At 51.0% G+C, this 13,639-nt stretch overlaps 1 protein-coding gene across 1 annotated transcript; it reads left to right on the top strand.

Moving 5' to 3' along the window:
* Positions 1 to 11,290: 11,290 nt before the first annotated feature.
* PV07_11903 (uncharacterized protein) lies at positions 11,291 to 13,540 on the top strand (the record flags this gene model as incomplete). Its single annotated transcript, XM_016399379.1, has 5 exons — positions 11,291 to 11,572; positions 11,847 to 12,054; positions 12,118 to 12,407; positions 12,470 to 12,585; positions 12,652 to 13,540. The coding sequence occupies 5 exons, from the start codon at positions 11,291 to 11,293 to the stop codon at positions 13,538 to 13,540; spliced, it is 1,785 nt and encodes a 594-aa protein (XP_016243941.1).
* Between the last annotated feature and the right edge of the window lie 99 nt (positions 13,541 to 13,639).

The raw sequence follows: 13,639 nt of genomic DNA, 5'->3' as shown, positions 1-13,639 counted from the left end.
GATGGGAAAAGACCTTCATGCGGGATCTGCGACAGAAGGGGACGTGAATGCTCATATCCTGAGCCCGAATGGCACAGGTCTGTTCTGAAGTTCCCACATCTCGTGTCCAAACTGACGGTATATTGCAGACCCAATCTTCGAAAGCACCATGTAACGCAAGATGAGCGCCTGGCCTCCATCCAGGACTTGGTAAGAGAGCAGAGGGATATGCTTGCACAACTGCAGCAGAGATCGAACCAAGCGTCGTTCAAACTTCCAGCTCTATCATCCAATCCCTCCCAGGTACCAGGTCTGCTCAGGTCGATCAACAGCTGCGGCCCAGAGTCTCCTGCTTCGCCTTCGCAGTTCTCGTTCGGAGAAGAAGGGACAGGTCAACAATTCCGAACCTTCGAGGCTGATGCAGAACCTCCACCATGGACAATTCCTCTCGGACATCAGACAAGCACCAGCAGTTTACTCAAAGTCGCGGAGCTTCAAAAGTTATTGGGAGAATATCCTGCTGAATTCTTCTACCGCGTCGAGTCTCGCAGGTCCGGCGGTGGCTTTTTTGGCGAATCCAGGGTGGATATCTCCAAGATGCCCGACATTGACACTGCATCTGTGAGACGCCTAATCAACCAATTCCTTGACACCGTGCATTCCATCTATCCCATCTTCGAGGTGGAAGCATTCCAACAGTTTTGTGACAAGAGAATAATCACCGGACTTCAATTTGACATTGAATCAGCAATACTCCTTGTTTCCATGGCACTCGGCGACTTGAGATCTAGAGCGCCGGCGCCCAGCACTGCCGTCCACGGCCATGAGTTGGGCTCTCAGTGTTTTCAGATTGCTGTCTCTATATTCATGTCAGCCTGGGTATCATCACATGCCGACAACCTGTCTCTCTGCCAGGGCCTTGTCTTGTGCGCAATCTACTTAGCTACCTCCGTTCGACCGCTGGAGGCGTGGAAGCTGATTCATATGGCGTCGACCACCGTACAGCAGATACGGCTCAAGTGCTTACCCAGCCACCTAGTGAAGGGGAAGAAAGCTAACCAGTGTCAAGCTCAGAAACGATTGCTCCAGAAAGCCCCCATGCGGAAGAAGTAACTCGTATCAGTTGGGCATGCTTCTTGATAGAATGGTACGTACTGCTTCCCGTCTAGGACCTCCTGCTGAATATTCTTCACCAGCGATATCCTCGCGGAATTTCACCTGCCGAGAAGTGGCATTGATATCGTGGTGGACAACATGTTGCTACCTTCCTGTGGAGACTCGACCACTTCGGCAAATCTCTTCTTCCTAGCGGAGCTGTCAGTTCGGTCCCTTTTGAATCGCATTTTCCATTTCGTCTACTCCAGGGGAGACAGTATATCTTCCTCCACGAACAAAGCTGTGTCTTCTCAGCCTGTCAAGCCTGATGCCTCATTCAAGCGGATATGTACGGAACTAGACCGACAGCTCGAAATTTGGTACAAGTCTTTACCATCTCAAATCTCACCCGATCTCTCGAGAGGTTCCAAAGCAGTGGATCAAGCATGTGTACTGCAGCTGAGATATTGGTCCGCAAAACATCTGATATTCAGGCCATTTGTGCTGTATGCGGCCACTCTGTCTCCGTCAGAACACGTCTCCGAAGAGCTCAAGGACAAATGTCTGTTGTGTGTTCAGAGCTGCCGAAGTTTCTTGGAGTACGCAGGCTGTCTGCTCTCGAAAAGAACAGCGTATACGTACTATTCGTCGCACTTGTGAGTTGCTCCCTTTTGCACAAGCCCTGCTGTCTTCAGGAGTTCTGACCCATTTCACAAGCTGTCTTTCATCCGCCCTGATCTCGGTACTGGCATTTCGATGTCCTGCTCTCAAAGATTTTGTCTTGGATATCGATCATTTGCTGGACGCTGCTATAGACAGACTGAGACCGTGGGCATGTTGTGGCTCGAGCATAGAGTGCGCTTTGGATATCGTGGTATCTCTCCGGAGAAAACTGACCATTTCTGCTTTTGATCGACTTTAGACAACGACGTCTTGTGCAGGACGGAACATGTCAGTGATTTAGCACCTTGATAATGGCTGTGAGATAATCAGCTCTCGAAGTAACTCTAATATTACTACTTCGGCCATTGACAGCGATATCTTTACTGCTCAAGGAGAGATTCCAGGTCCACCAAGGAGCTTTGCAATCATTTACTTCGCTATCTGGGTTTAGTGTCATTGTACTGCAGCACCTCTATTGCCAAACACATTCTTGACAGATTTCTGTCCTCAATCGGTCCGCCCGACTTAGCCCAATTTCAGGTCTTCGCGCTCCCATCTGCTTTACGGGTGGTGGGATACCCACTTCTCTCTTCGCCACTTGCTCTCAGGACCCTAGGCCACGGAGTCTAGAACATCTTTTCTTCTTGCACCGAATCTCCATTGTACCTAATCTGGGGATATAGAAATAACACCGTCAGAAGGCATGGCTGGTCCGACGGGGAAGGTGGACGAGGCGGTCCGCAAATTGCCGCCACATTGGTCCCTTTTCTGGAAGGAGCGTACCCTGGAGTCTGGTACCTGAGATGTCGCTTGTAAAACTTGGGGTAGCATTACACTAAAATAAGGGGCTAGGACGGGAAGACGATGGGGCAACGAAGTATCCTCTCTTTGTCATGAGGCCGCCTTCCTCCGCGCACGTTGGAACCACGGCCTGGGCGTTCGTCAACCGACAGACTGTGGCACGGGCGTCAAAGCCCACTATGGCTTACACGCAATTAATTATTCTACCTTTCTTTGTACATCCGCTTTCGCTAGATCAGTATTCGAGCTTATTACATGTTGGATGAGAGCACCAGCACGGTTCTAACAATTTCTATCATCTTGCTGTGTCACCTCCCTGCTTTTATAAGGCCCAACGCGGAAACACTCAGTTGGACAGAATCGATCGAGGTATCCTTGATACAACTACGATATGGCTGGAGAAAAGCAGAGCATGAGAGCGGCGCGGTATTACGGCCCTCGCAACATACAGGTCGAGAATGTTGATGTTCCTGAACCGGCGGGTGACGAGGTCCTTGTAGATATTGAGTGGTGTGGAATATGCGGTACTGATCTCCATGAATATCTCATTGGTGAGTGCAGCGTGCCTCGGATCGTTGAACGCAATCCTAACACCTACAGGCCCCGTCATCATTCCAACCAAAGAAAAGCCATCTGGAATCAAGGGCGCGTACTTGCCCGTGATCATGGGTCATGAATTTTGCGGCAAAGTTGCGAAGGCTCCTCAGGGGAGCAGCCTCAAAATCGGGCAACAAGTGATGGTTGACCCGCGTTTATACTGCAGATCTTGTTATACATGTCAAAGTTCCAACACAAACATCTGCACACAATGGGGTTTTCTGGGTCTGGGAGCCGACTTTGGCGGAGGTCTCGCGGAGTCGATTGCTGTTAGACCAGAGATGTGCTACGCTCTTCCAGATTCGGTCCCTTTGGCCGATGCCGCAGTGATAGAGCCGCTTGTCGTTGGCCGCCATGCAATCAAGTGCTCAGGCTTCGAAGACTTCAGCTCATTATCTGCACTAGTCATTGGTGGCGGGCCTGTTGGCATGGCCGTCCTTCACAATCTCCGAGCCAAAGGGTCAAGGCAAATATTCGTGTCTGAGCCGACCCAGAGGCGACATGCACACGTGAGCACTATTGCAGATGCAGTATTCGACCCAACGAAAGTCGATGTCGGCGAGCAATGCCGCTCTTTGACCGCTGGAAAAGGCGTTGATGTTGTGTTTGACTGTGCCGGAGTCAACCCAGGGCTCCAGCAGGGTATGGATGCGTTAAAGCGAGGTGGCACTATGGTCAACGTTGCAGCATGGGAGACTAAAGTGAGTCTCGTATCGTTGGACAAATATCGTGAACTGACTTCAGCAGCCCATCCTGCCGTATGAACATTTTATGATCAAAGAGCTCAACTACAAAGCTGCAATGTCCTATGACGACTCGGACTTCAAGGAAACTGTGGAGGATTACTTGGCAGGTGAGTGCCCGGCACTTGCTATCACGAAAGACTATGTCACTGATTGCAGATAGGTAAATTTAAGGGCGCTGAAATGATGATCACAAGCAGGATCAGCTTGGAAGATGTGGTAGCAAAAGGTTTCGATGAGCTGGTGAACAATAAAGACGACCACATCAAGATTCTGGTGACTCCCAAGAAGCAGGCTGCGGGTAGTTAGTCGTGCATGAAGGTGTGAGAACCGTAAGGGCTCTTGCTTGAGAGAAGGAATGCCCGAAGCAAATCTGCTTACCTATACCAGCTCTGGAGACTATGAGCAGTGCTGGCCGTAGCTAGAAAACTTCGCCTAGCGAGGATATAACCAATAGCAATATTTTCTCCAGTCATTTTATTTCCAGGTCTATGATAGCTGCTAAGGAGCTACAGTTCAAATGGCAGAATCATCCTTCGGCTCTTGCCTCTGAGCGCTCGAAATCTCTCCTTCAAGACATCACGTTGTTTTTACCAAACTAGTCAACTCATCAACTGTGACCTCAGTATACGTTTTCATCCCAGATGCCAGTCAGCGGGCCAGTCTGGACCGTTCTCGAGGGCAGGGGCAACATCAAAGGCGGAACGTGGTCGGGCTCGCCGCGCAGAATGCGATCGGGTACTTGTTATGTCGGCTTCCACGGAGAGCCCAGCCTCAGGCTCTCCGCAGCTTCTTCCGCCGTACTAGAGACTGCAGCGTCTTGGTGGGAACAAAGTTGAGAGTGGGGCATTCGATCGAGGCAGCATTTTTGCCAGCTGTGTTATTTACCATTATGTGAAAGGCGGCCCGCTTGCGGCCCTGTCATCATCTCCGCCGCAGCCTTGCTTCCAATTACTGAGCGTGTACCACGATACCGCATAGCCACCAGCCAGGATTGGGCCAGGGGAGCCAGCACATATCCTTCTATATATTTGGATGTAAAGAGTTGAGCTCAGTTCAGATTGGCCTTGCTAGTCCACGACCCTGTTGTAAGAGACGTCTTCCCATCTTGCAGCAGTGGCAGACCTTCCTCTCTATTCTCCTTCCTGTATGACGGCCTCCAAATAATCAAGCTGAGAAGCAGAAATACTTCGAGCAACTCAAAACATGGCACCGCTATTGCAAGAAGTCGGACATACGGAGTTCAAGGATGCCGGTCAACTAAAAACGGCGCCGCATATCCTCAATGGCGAGTCCGACTTGGAACCAAGACTCCCAAGCGACAAACTGTCTGATGACGCCTTTGCTACATTGGCCTTTCGGAATCTAGTGTTCGATGTATGCATGCAAAATGGCGGAGGACACGGAGGCTCTGCTATCGGAATGGCAGCTATCGGGATTGCGCTTTGGAAGCACGTCATGCGATACAATCCTGCCGACCCCGACTGGTTCGACAGGGACAGATTTGTGTTTTCAAACGGTACGTCCATGACAGCATCTGTAAATTGGAGACGTTCATTGACAGCATACTGGGTAACAGGCCACGCAAGTATTTTTCTTTATGTGATGAACCACCTTGTGGGCTATGACGCTTGGACAATGGAGCAACTCAAGGGTTATGGAGACGCAAAAATGCCCGGCTTCGACACTTTGGCGCATGGTCACCCAGAGAGATATGCCCCGGGAGTCGAATTGACCACCGGGCCATTAGGCCAAGGGATAGCCAACGCCGTGGGTCTTGCGATAGCTTCCAAGAGTCTACGTGCGCAGTTCAACAAGCCAGGGCATGAGATCGTCCAGTCCCGAATATATTGCACGACTGGAGATGGCTGTCTAATGGAAGGCGTTGCCCTTGAAGGTTGGTCTTATGAAATCCCCAGATTTTTGGTCTCTCGTGACAACTCTGACGTGAAAGCATCTTAGCCATCTCACTTGCTGGGCACCTTCAACTGGACAATCTTGTCCTCATCTATGACAACAACCAGGTCACCTGTGATGGGCCTCTGGAATGGATCAATTCTGAAGAAGTGAACGCGAAAATGCGCGCCTCCGGATGGGTCGTTCTCGACGTCTACGACGGGTCTGACAACGTCGATGCGATCGTGGCAGCCCTCGAACATGCGAAGCACTTCCACTCCCAACCTGTTTTCATAAACATCAGGACCGTCATCGGCCATGGAACCTCTGTAGCAGGAACCGCCGGCGCACACCATGGAGGTTTCGACGCAGAGAGTATCAAGAAATCAAAACGGGCAGCTGGAATGGACGAAAACAAGACTCACGTTGTTCCTGACAGGGCGTTGAAGTACTTCCGCGAGTGTCGTGCGCGCGGAGTCGCTCAACAGAAGGCCTGGAACGAAAAGCTTTCCAAATACTCGACTCTTCATCCCGACTATTTCCGCAAGTTCGAGTCTCGTGTGGCTGGCAACATGGGAGAGTACGAAAACACACTCCTCTCGCTAGATAGCAAACAATTCGCCGGACTGGGAACAAGAGACTCGAATGGAAAGATTCTGGAAAAGTTATGGAATGTTTGCCCGGGACTCTTGGGTGGGAGTGCTGACCTGGTCAATGCCAACAAGATCAAGTACGCGGAGGACGATGTCTTTCATCCCCTGCAAGGGTACCGGGGGCGCTACTTGCGCGTTGGTATCCGTGAGCATGCGATGGCGGCCATCGCCAATGGTCTTGCAGCGTACCATCCTCGGACTTTCATACCTGTCACAGCAACATTCTTCATGTTCTATCTTTACGCGGCACCCGCAGTCCGAATGGGAGCCTTGAGCGATTTGCAGGTGATCCATATCGCAACTCACGACTCCTTCGCCGAGGGCCAAAACGGGCCGACTCATCAACCGGTCGAACTGGATTCTCTTTTCCGAGCGATGCCTAACCTCATTTATATTCGCCCTTGTGACGGTGAGGAGTTGCTCGGAGCGTGGATGACACTCCTGAAGGCTCACGACACGCCTTCCATCTTGTCGGTTGCGCGAGAGCACTACAGCCATGTTCCCAACACTGACCGCAACAAAGTCAAGTTGGGTGCATATATGATCCAGAAGCGAGAAAATCACAGTTTGACTCTCGCAAGCTGTGGAAGCAACCTGGGTCACGTTGTTGCGGCGGCTAAGGTGCTTGAGCAAGACGGTCTCAGAGTTAACGTTGTCAGTGCGCCGAGCCTTGATTTGTTCGAGGGCCAGGACGAAGACTACCGCAAGTCGATCTTCCCATTAGACGGAACTCCGATCATCAGTGTGGAAGAGTACGTGCCGACGACCTGGGCGAGGTATGCCACTGCTAGCGTGGGAATGTATGGCTTCGGCCACTCCGGCAGTCAAGATGCCAATTACAAACGGTTCCGCCTGGATTGCGACGGCATCGTCGCTCGTGCTTCAGGGTACCTCAAGAAATTGAACGGTCAGAACGCTCGAACGGCGGGCTGGCACAAGATCTGAGCCGAAGAAAATATCACAAGGCTAAGCACAATATTGAAGGAAATGCTGCATGCATCTAGATTCCTGTAAAGATAGCCAGTTCTTGCAATCTCCTTCTCTGGTCATAAGAAAGTACTCCGTAAAATCCCTGTCCACTGGTGTTTATTGAGCCTTCCAGGGCAGCCACAGAGATACGTCGTTTTGAAGCCAACAGGGGCTTCGATCTGCAGCGAGGACTGAATATGACGGAAGGTGGTGGGGTCCCAACCACGAAGAGTGGCGTCAACGGTCACTGTTCTGTTCTGGTGGGCGAAATTCCATGCTCATATGCCGTGGGATCGTGGTCCCAAGACCAGCAGAGCGCGGGATGTTGGGCCTAGAGTACCTTGGCACTGCTCATTCGACATTCGAAAAAACAGATCTCGGCACGAGGTCTTAAGGGTCGACCCCAGCGGAAACACCGTCCGCTACGCAGATGCGCGAATACGAGCTTCTCCGCGAGCTTGGCAACTATAGTTTCCCCGTGTTTCCCCTCCAATGACGCCCAAGACGAAGTACGGGATCCCGTACAATATCGAAGCCAAGGTGATCGTCATCGTGTAGCTTCGTCTGCTCCCCTGTCTGTGTTGCATTGTACAACTTCACAATGTGTTCGCCACCTCTCACAGTTCATGCCGCTTGCCTTTAGCAGCTTGGCAATTCTGCTTTTACCATGCTTCAACAGGAAGGAGCGAAATCTGAAGGATGGCTTTACGTCGCGATTGTTGCGGAGGTCGACGATGCTTCCCCTCGCTCGTGAAGCGATATTATAACGGCTTTCCCAGATAACACGGTAGATGGTTCTCTACCCCTCAGTCCCGACTTTGGTCCCTCACGATGCTGCTAATCAGACTCCTTCCCCTGCTCGCCCTTCGCTCGATTTCTGTGGTTGCTTGCGGCCGAGAACACCTTTATTCTCAGGTCTTTGATCCTCATGTTGCTCTTTCAAAGAGGCAAGAGGCGTCATTTCCCCCTGTACTTGATCAGAACGAGGCTATCTTGCTGAATTCTATCGATAACAATACCATTGAGAGTTGGAGCTACTATTACACCCACGGTCTCCACGTGGCAGGTACCAATCAATCAATGGCTCAGTGGACAGCTGATCGTTGGAATGAGTACGGGTTCACGGCGGATTTGGTATCATACTGTACGTCCTAGGACTCCTCTATGAACTGTAGAACTGAGTAAGGTAGATGTCTACCTGAACTACCCGGTATCACACTCATTGACCATATCATTCGCCAACGGTTCGTCTTTCACACCCTTGCTTGAGGAGGAAGTATTAGCCCAGGACGAGACGACCTCTTATCCGAACAGAGTACCTACTTTCCATGGCTACTCGTTCACCGGCGATGCAGAGGCAGAGTACGTCTATGTCGGACGCGGCCAGAGAGTTGACTTCGAACGTCTGAAGGCGTTGGGCGTGCAATTGGAAGGCAAAATTGCACTGGCACGCTATGGCGGTCCATTCCGCGGACTCAAAGTCAAGAATGCCCAGGATTATGGTATGATTGGGTGTATCATCGTAAGTTACCCTCGCGGTTGAATTTTGGGAACAGACCCAACGCTTCTACTCTACTGAATCATTGCTAATCTATCCTTTCTGTACTTACTTGTCACGTCACTCAGCACACCGAAAGAGGCACTAACGCATCTACAGTTTACAGACACTGCAGACGATGGAAATATCACGGAAGCGAATGGTTACGCAGCCTATCCGGATGGACCTGCACGAAACCCTACCTCAGTGCAACGCGGGAGTGTGGAATTCCTCTCCACGTATCCTGGTGATCCTGAAACTCCTGGTTATCCATCCAAACTTGACTCTCCAAGGTCAGACAGATCCGCAGTGACACCTCAAATACCGTCTCTGCCGATCTCTTGGAAAGACGCACAACCTCTTATCCAAGCCCTTGATGGATACGGCCCAGATGGCAAGACGATAAACCGCACCAATTGGATCGGCAAGCTCAATGCGACTTATTCGAGTGGACCGGCCCCAGGAACTACTATCTCCATGTCCAATGTCATGCGAGACGAGATCACCTGGATCTGGGACAGCATCGGTATCATCAATGGTACCAATGAGGACGAAGTCATCATACTCGGAAATCACCGTGACGCTTGGATAGTTGGTGGCGCTTCTGATCCCAACTCCGGCTCTGCTGTCTTGATAGAGATGGCCAAAGCATTCGGGGCACTTTTGAAGACTGGCTGGAGACCCAAGCGCACCATTGTGTTTGCATCCTGGGATGCAGAAGAGTACGGACTTCTCGGGTCCACAGAATGGGTAGAAGAGTATATTCCCTGGCTGAAGGGCTCGGCGGTGGCTTATCTCAACCTTGACGGAGCCGCGTCTGGTCCGAATCCAGAGCTGTCCGCCTCTCCCGAGCTGCACAAGATTGCAACAGAGACCATGAAGAAAGTCGTCTACCCATACCATGGCTACAAGAATCTAACCTACTACGACGTGTGGTACGGTTTGAGCAAGGGCACGGTTGGTGTGCTTGGATCAGGCAGCGACTATACCGCTTTCGTGCACAATGGCATCGCTTCTTTGGATACGGGCTGCGGCGGCGGAAGCAATGATCCCGTATATCACTACCACTCTAATTACGACAGCTTCCACTGGATGACCACCTATGGTGACCCAGACTTCCTTGCACACAAGGCTGTCGGTCAACACTTGTCCTTGCTAGTGTACCATCTCGCCAATGACGATATCATCCCGTTCGACGTTGAGAATTACGGCCTGCAGATGACTCGATACCTGGATCAACTCACCGAACTCATCGAGTCGGAAAACGCCACTGCCATGGTTGACCTTTCCCCACTCGAGACCGCAATCTCAGCATTCAACAGTTCAGCTGAAGCGATGGCTTCTTTCATCCAAGCAGCGTCGACGGAGTCCGATATCAAACTGGCCAACACCAAATTGAGAGACTTCAGTCGCGGGTTTGTTTCTCAAGGTGGCTTGCCGACTAGAGAGTTCTACAAGCATGTAGTCTTCGCGCCCGGTTTAGACACAGGCTATGCTCCTGTCGAATGGCCCGGGGTTACGGAGGCAATTGATGCCGGTAATCTGACACTTGCGCAACTTTGGGTGGAGAAGTCGGCGAAAGCCGTGGAGGTTGCTGCGAGGATTCTGGCGCCGTAGGGCATCTGCCCCCCAGCTCGCAGTCTTCCAAGTCTAGTCGGAGTAACACTATGCAGGATGGCAAGAGACATGCGACGAGGACAACTGGATGACGATATTGGTGCACGGATGGTAGGCAAGGTAGTCTGTCTCAAAGACCAATGCAACTGGTGTAGAATCTAGGCCAAGCCGCCGCCCGGGTCGCACATGTGGCGCGAACCAGACTTAAGTACGGTATAAGTAGACTGATCTTTCATACTGTCCTTGCAGCCACAAGGCGATGTATGCTCCAACGCCACTCGCTCACCAGATTATGCCTAACGTGGCTGCTACGATTTGATCCCCACAAATTACCTAGATAGGTCACTGCACTAGCCCAAGAACAGCAAACTTGGCAATGCTTGGCCCGAATATGTCGTTTCCTGATTGGCGCGTTATTCGACAAGTAGGGATTTCCTACGGCTGGAATATAGTTCACATAGCACCATGGCTCAGACAATAGGCAAAAGACAGACCAGCTGCGAACGAAGCAGTCTAGAGCACGGCAGAGCTCGTGGTCTCTATTCTGGCCGAGCCTGGCTGAAGCGACCTCTTGGAGCTTGAGACAATATTCATCATCGATTCGATTTGCTGATCGGCCGATGGGGCCTGAGCTTTACTCACCACCGAAGATATTTAACATTTGTCCCGGCTCCTGAATCGCTCCCCTTTTTATTCTGGATTTTTCAAATCTATTGCCACTTGATGACTGGTCCTACGCCATGGTCAATCTACGTGAACTCGAGTCGCACACGTACGTTTTTCTGGTGGATTTCAGCTCCATTCGCCCATCGGCTCACTTCGAACGGAGGTCGGCAATCAATAGCCATGCAGCCAGAAGAATGCACTTGAAGCGAAGGCAGTCCCGAGGGGAGCAGCTAAAGACAGGGGGAATGTCAATCTTGACGTGGCAAGCCCTGGTGCCGAAAGGGCGGATTAATGGAAACAGATCTTGGTGCACGCATGCCGAGTCTCCACTGTTTGATGATGCATACCAAAGTGATGTAAGTCAAGATTTGAATAAATCCAGCTTCATAGCGTCTGCTGCATTCTCAAAACTCATCATACTGTGCTTCGAGGTATCGACAGAGCGATTCTGACACAAGAACTGCTGTTTGTTAGGATTCTAGTACATATCGACCACCTGTCAACCCAAAAGGTTGCCAAACGACGTCAAGACCGGCCCAGCAGAGTTGTTCAAGCAGTCTTACCGGTCAATGGCACCGAAAGTGGTCGTGTCGTCACGCAGTTCTCCAATCCCAACTGGATCACGATCAGGCTTGTGAAGTCTTGCCCGACTCCTTTGAGCGAGACAATAACTACTTGAAATCAGAGGAATTATGTCCGACCGATCGTTCAGCGGAGGCTGTACGGGGTACAACATTAAAAGCGACGTCAAAATCGTTCTTCCACCCAGCGGAATATGCCCCGTTGGCTATGCAGTCTTTCACATGCACCAAAAATGAACACGAGCTCTTTCATTTTCGTAAGTATTCACCGAAACAATCCTCGCCTAGAGCAACATCATAATTAATACTTGATTGATTAGTTCACAATACAGTCTCGAAGATCATTTGTGATCATGGTCCAGCAGCACCTCTATGCTACTTGCTACAAGCGGCGCATCAGTTCATCCACGACGAGGCCGTCATGCAGCTGATTATCTCGTTCTCCAGTTATATTTACTCTAGCTTCCTTGGAGGAGATGAGCACCACGAGAGAAATGGTTTGAGGCATTTCGTAGAGGGCATGGCGGTTGTCATTCAGAAATTGGGGCAGCCGCAATCCTCGACGTCTGAGAGCACCATTCAAGCGGTAATGTTGATGTCGGCAATTGAGGTGAGACCCCTGACGAAGTTAGCCCCAGACCCTGTTGGATTACATTAAAACGTGTCTTCCAGGCCCTTGCCGGAAATATGGAGGGAGTCAAGACTCACATTTCGGCGGCGAGACTGATGGTCAAAATGCGTGGAGGCCTGGAAACACTCTGCCCGCTTCTGCTATGGCAAATATGCTCGTAAGTAACTTCTCCGTTTTACCTCTAGAGCCTGACACTTTTACTAAGAAGCTGTTCTTTTTGCAGGGCCGAGCCACGTATCTTCGAAACCACCGGTCTAGAGACGTTTCCTTGTACGGATCGCCACTTCGGCTTGTTCCTTCTGAATTACCGACCGGATGTTGGCATGGAGCACACCACTCTCAGCGGAACATCGCCTTTCGACAAACAACCTGTCGACGATGTACTGGAGTTCTGTGATCCTCTCGATCTGCCCCCTAACCTTTACCTCTCAGCTTGCGTCACCGAGCTTTTGTTAGTAACGAGGCAATTCCGAGAGCTCAGCGAGGCAAGAAATCAGCTTCGTGAAGATCAAGAAAGCCAGCGTCCTTCACCGTACCCTTCTGCGTGGTGCTTCTCGGTATCTAACGCTGTTCGTTCGCCACATTTTTCAATCCTCAACCCAGAAAGCATGCAACTGGGACCCTGCAGCGTCAACAACAACGAAAAGGCAAAATCCTCACAAAAGCACGACACAACGCGCCTGGTGTGCTTGTTTTATATCCATGCAACACTGTGGAGGTATAGACACGAGCCAACTGAGACGGATAGGTACGTACGACGCATGGTTCAAGATGTGCAACAAAATCTACAACTGAGCCAAACACTTGACGCATTAAGCTGGGTACTTGTCTGGCTTTGTCTAAGTGACGAAAATCTAAAGACAGATGACAAAGAGATTGGTTGGAGAGGGCTGACGAGGTTGGTTTCGCGGTTAACCCGTGTTGCGGGAAGGCTGGGCAAGCAGAGCCGGAGGAATCTGGAGCTCGCCATGTTTGAAGGCCTGGTGGGCCAACAGCAGTTATCAGCAGTTGGGCAGGGTGAACGTGGTAAGAGTGCCGAGCATCCTAACAGAACCACCGGTGGCTGGAGGTGGCCGGAACCGGAGGAGGTCTGGAAGGAATTCATCGCATGATCGGCGTTGCCATTCCATATCTCAAAATGCGAAAGGGAAAAACCAGGGCTACGATAGCATGGACAAGAGCAGAGGAAGTGGCTTGATATATATTCGCGT

This window comes from Cladophialophora immunda, assembly GCF_000835495.1.
Source record: "Cladophialophora immunda strain CBS 83496 unplaced genomic scaffold supercont1.7, whole genome shotgun sequence".
NCBI classification, from domain to species: domain Eukaryota; kingdom Fungi; phylum Ascomycota; class Eurotiomycetes; order Chaetothyriales; family Herpotrichiellaceae; genus Cladophialophora; species Cladophialophora immunda.
This window is presented reverse-complemented; position numbering and strand designations above follow the sequence as displayed.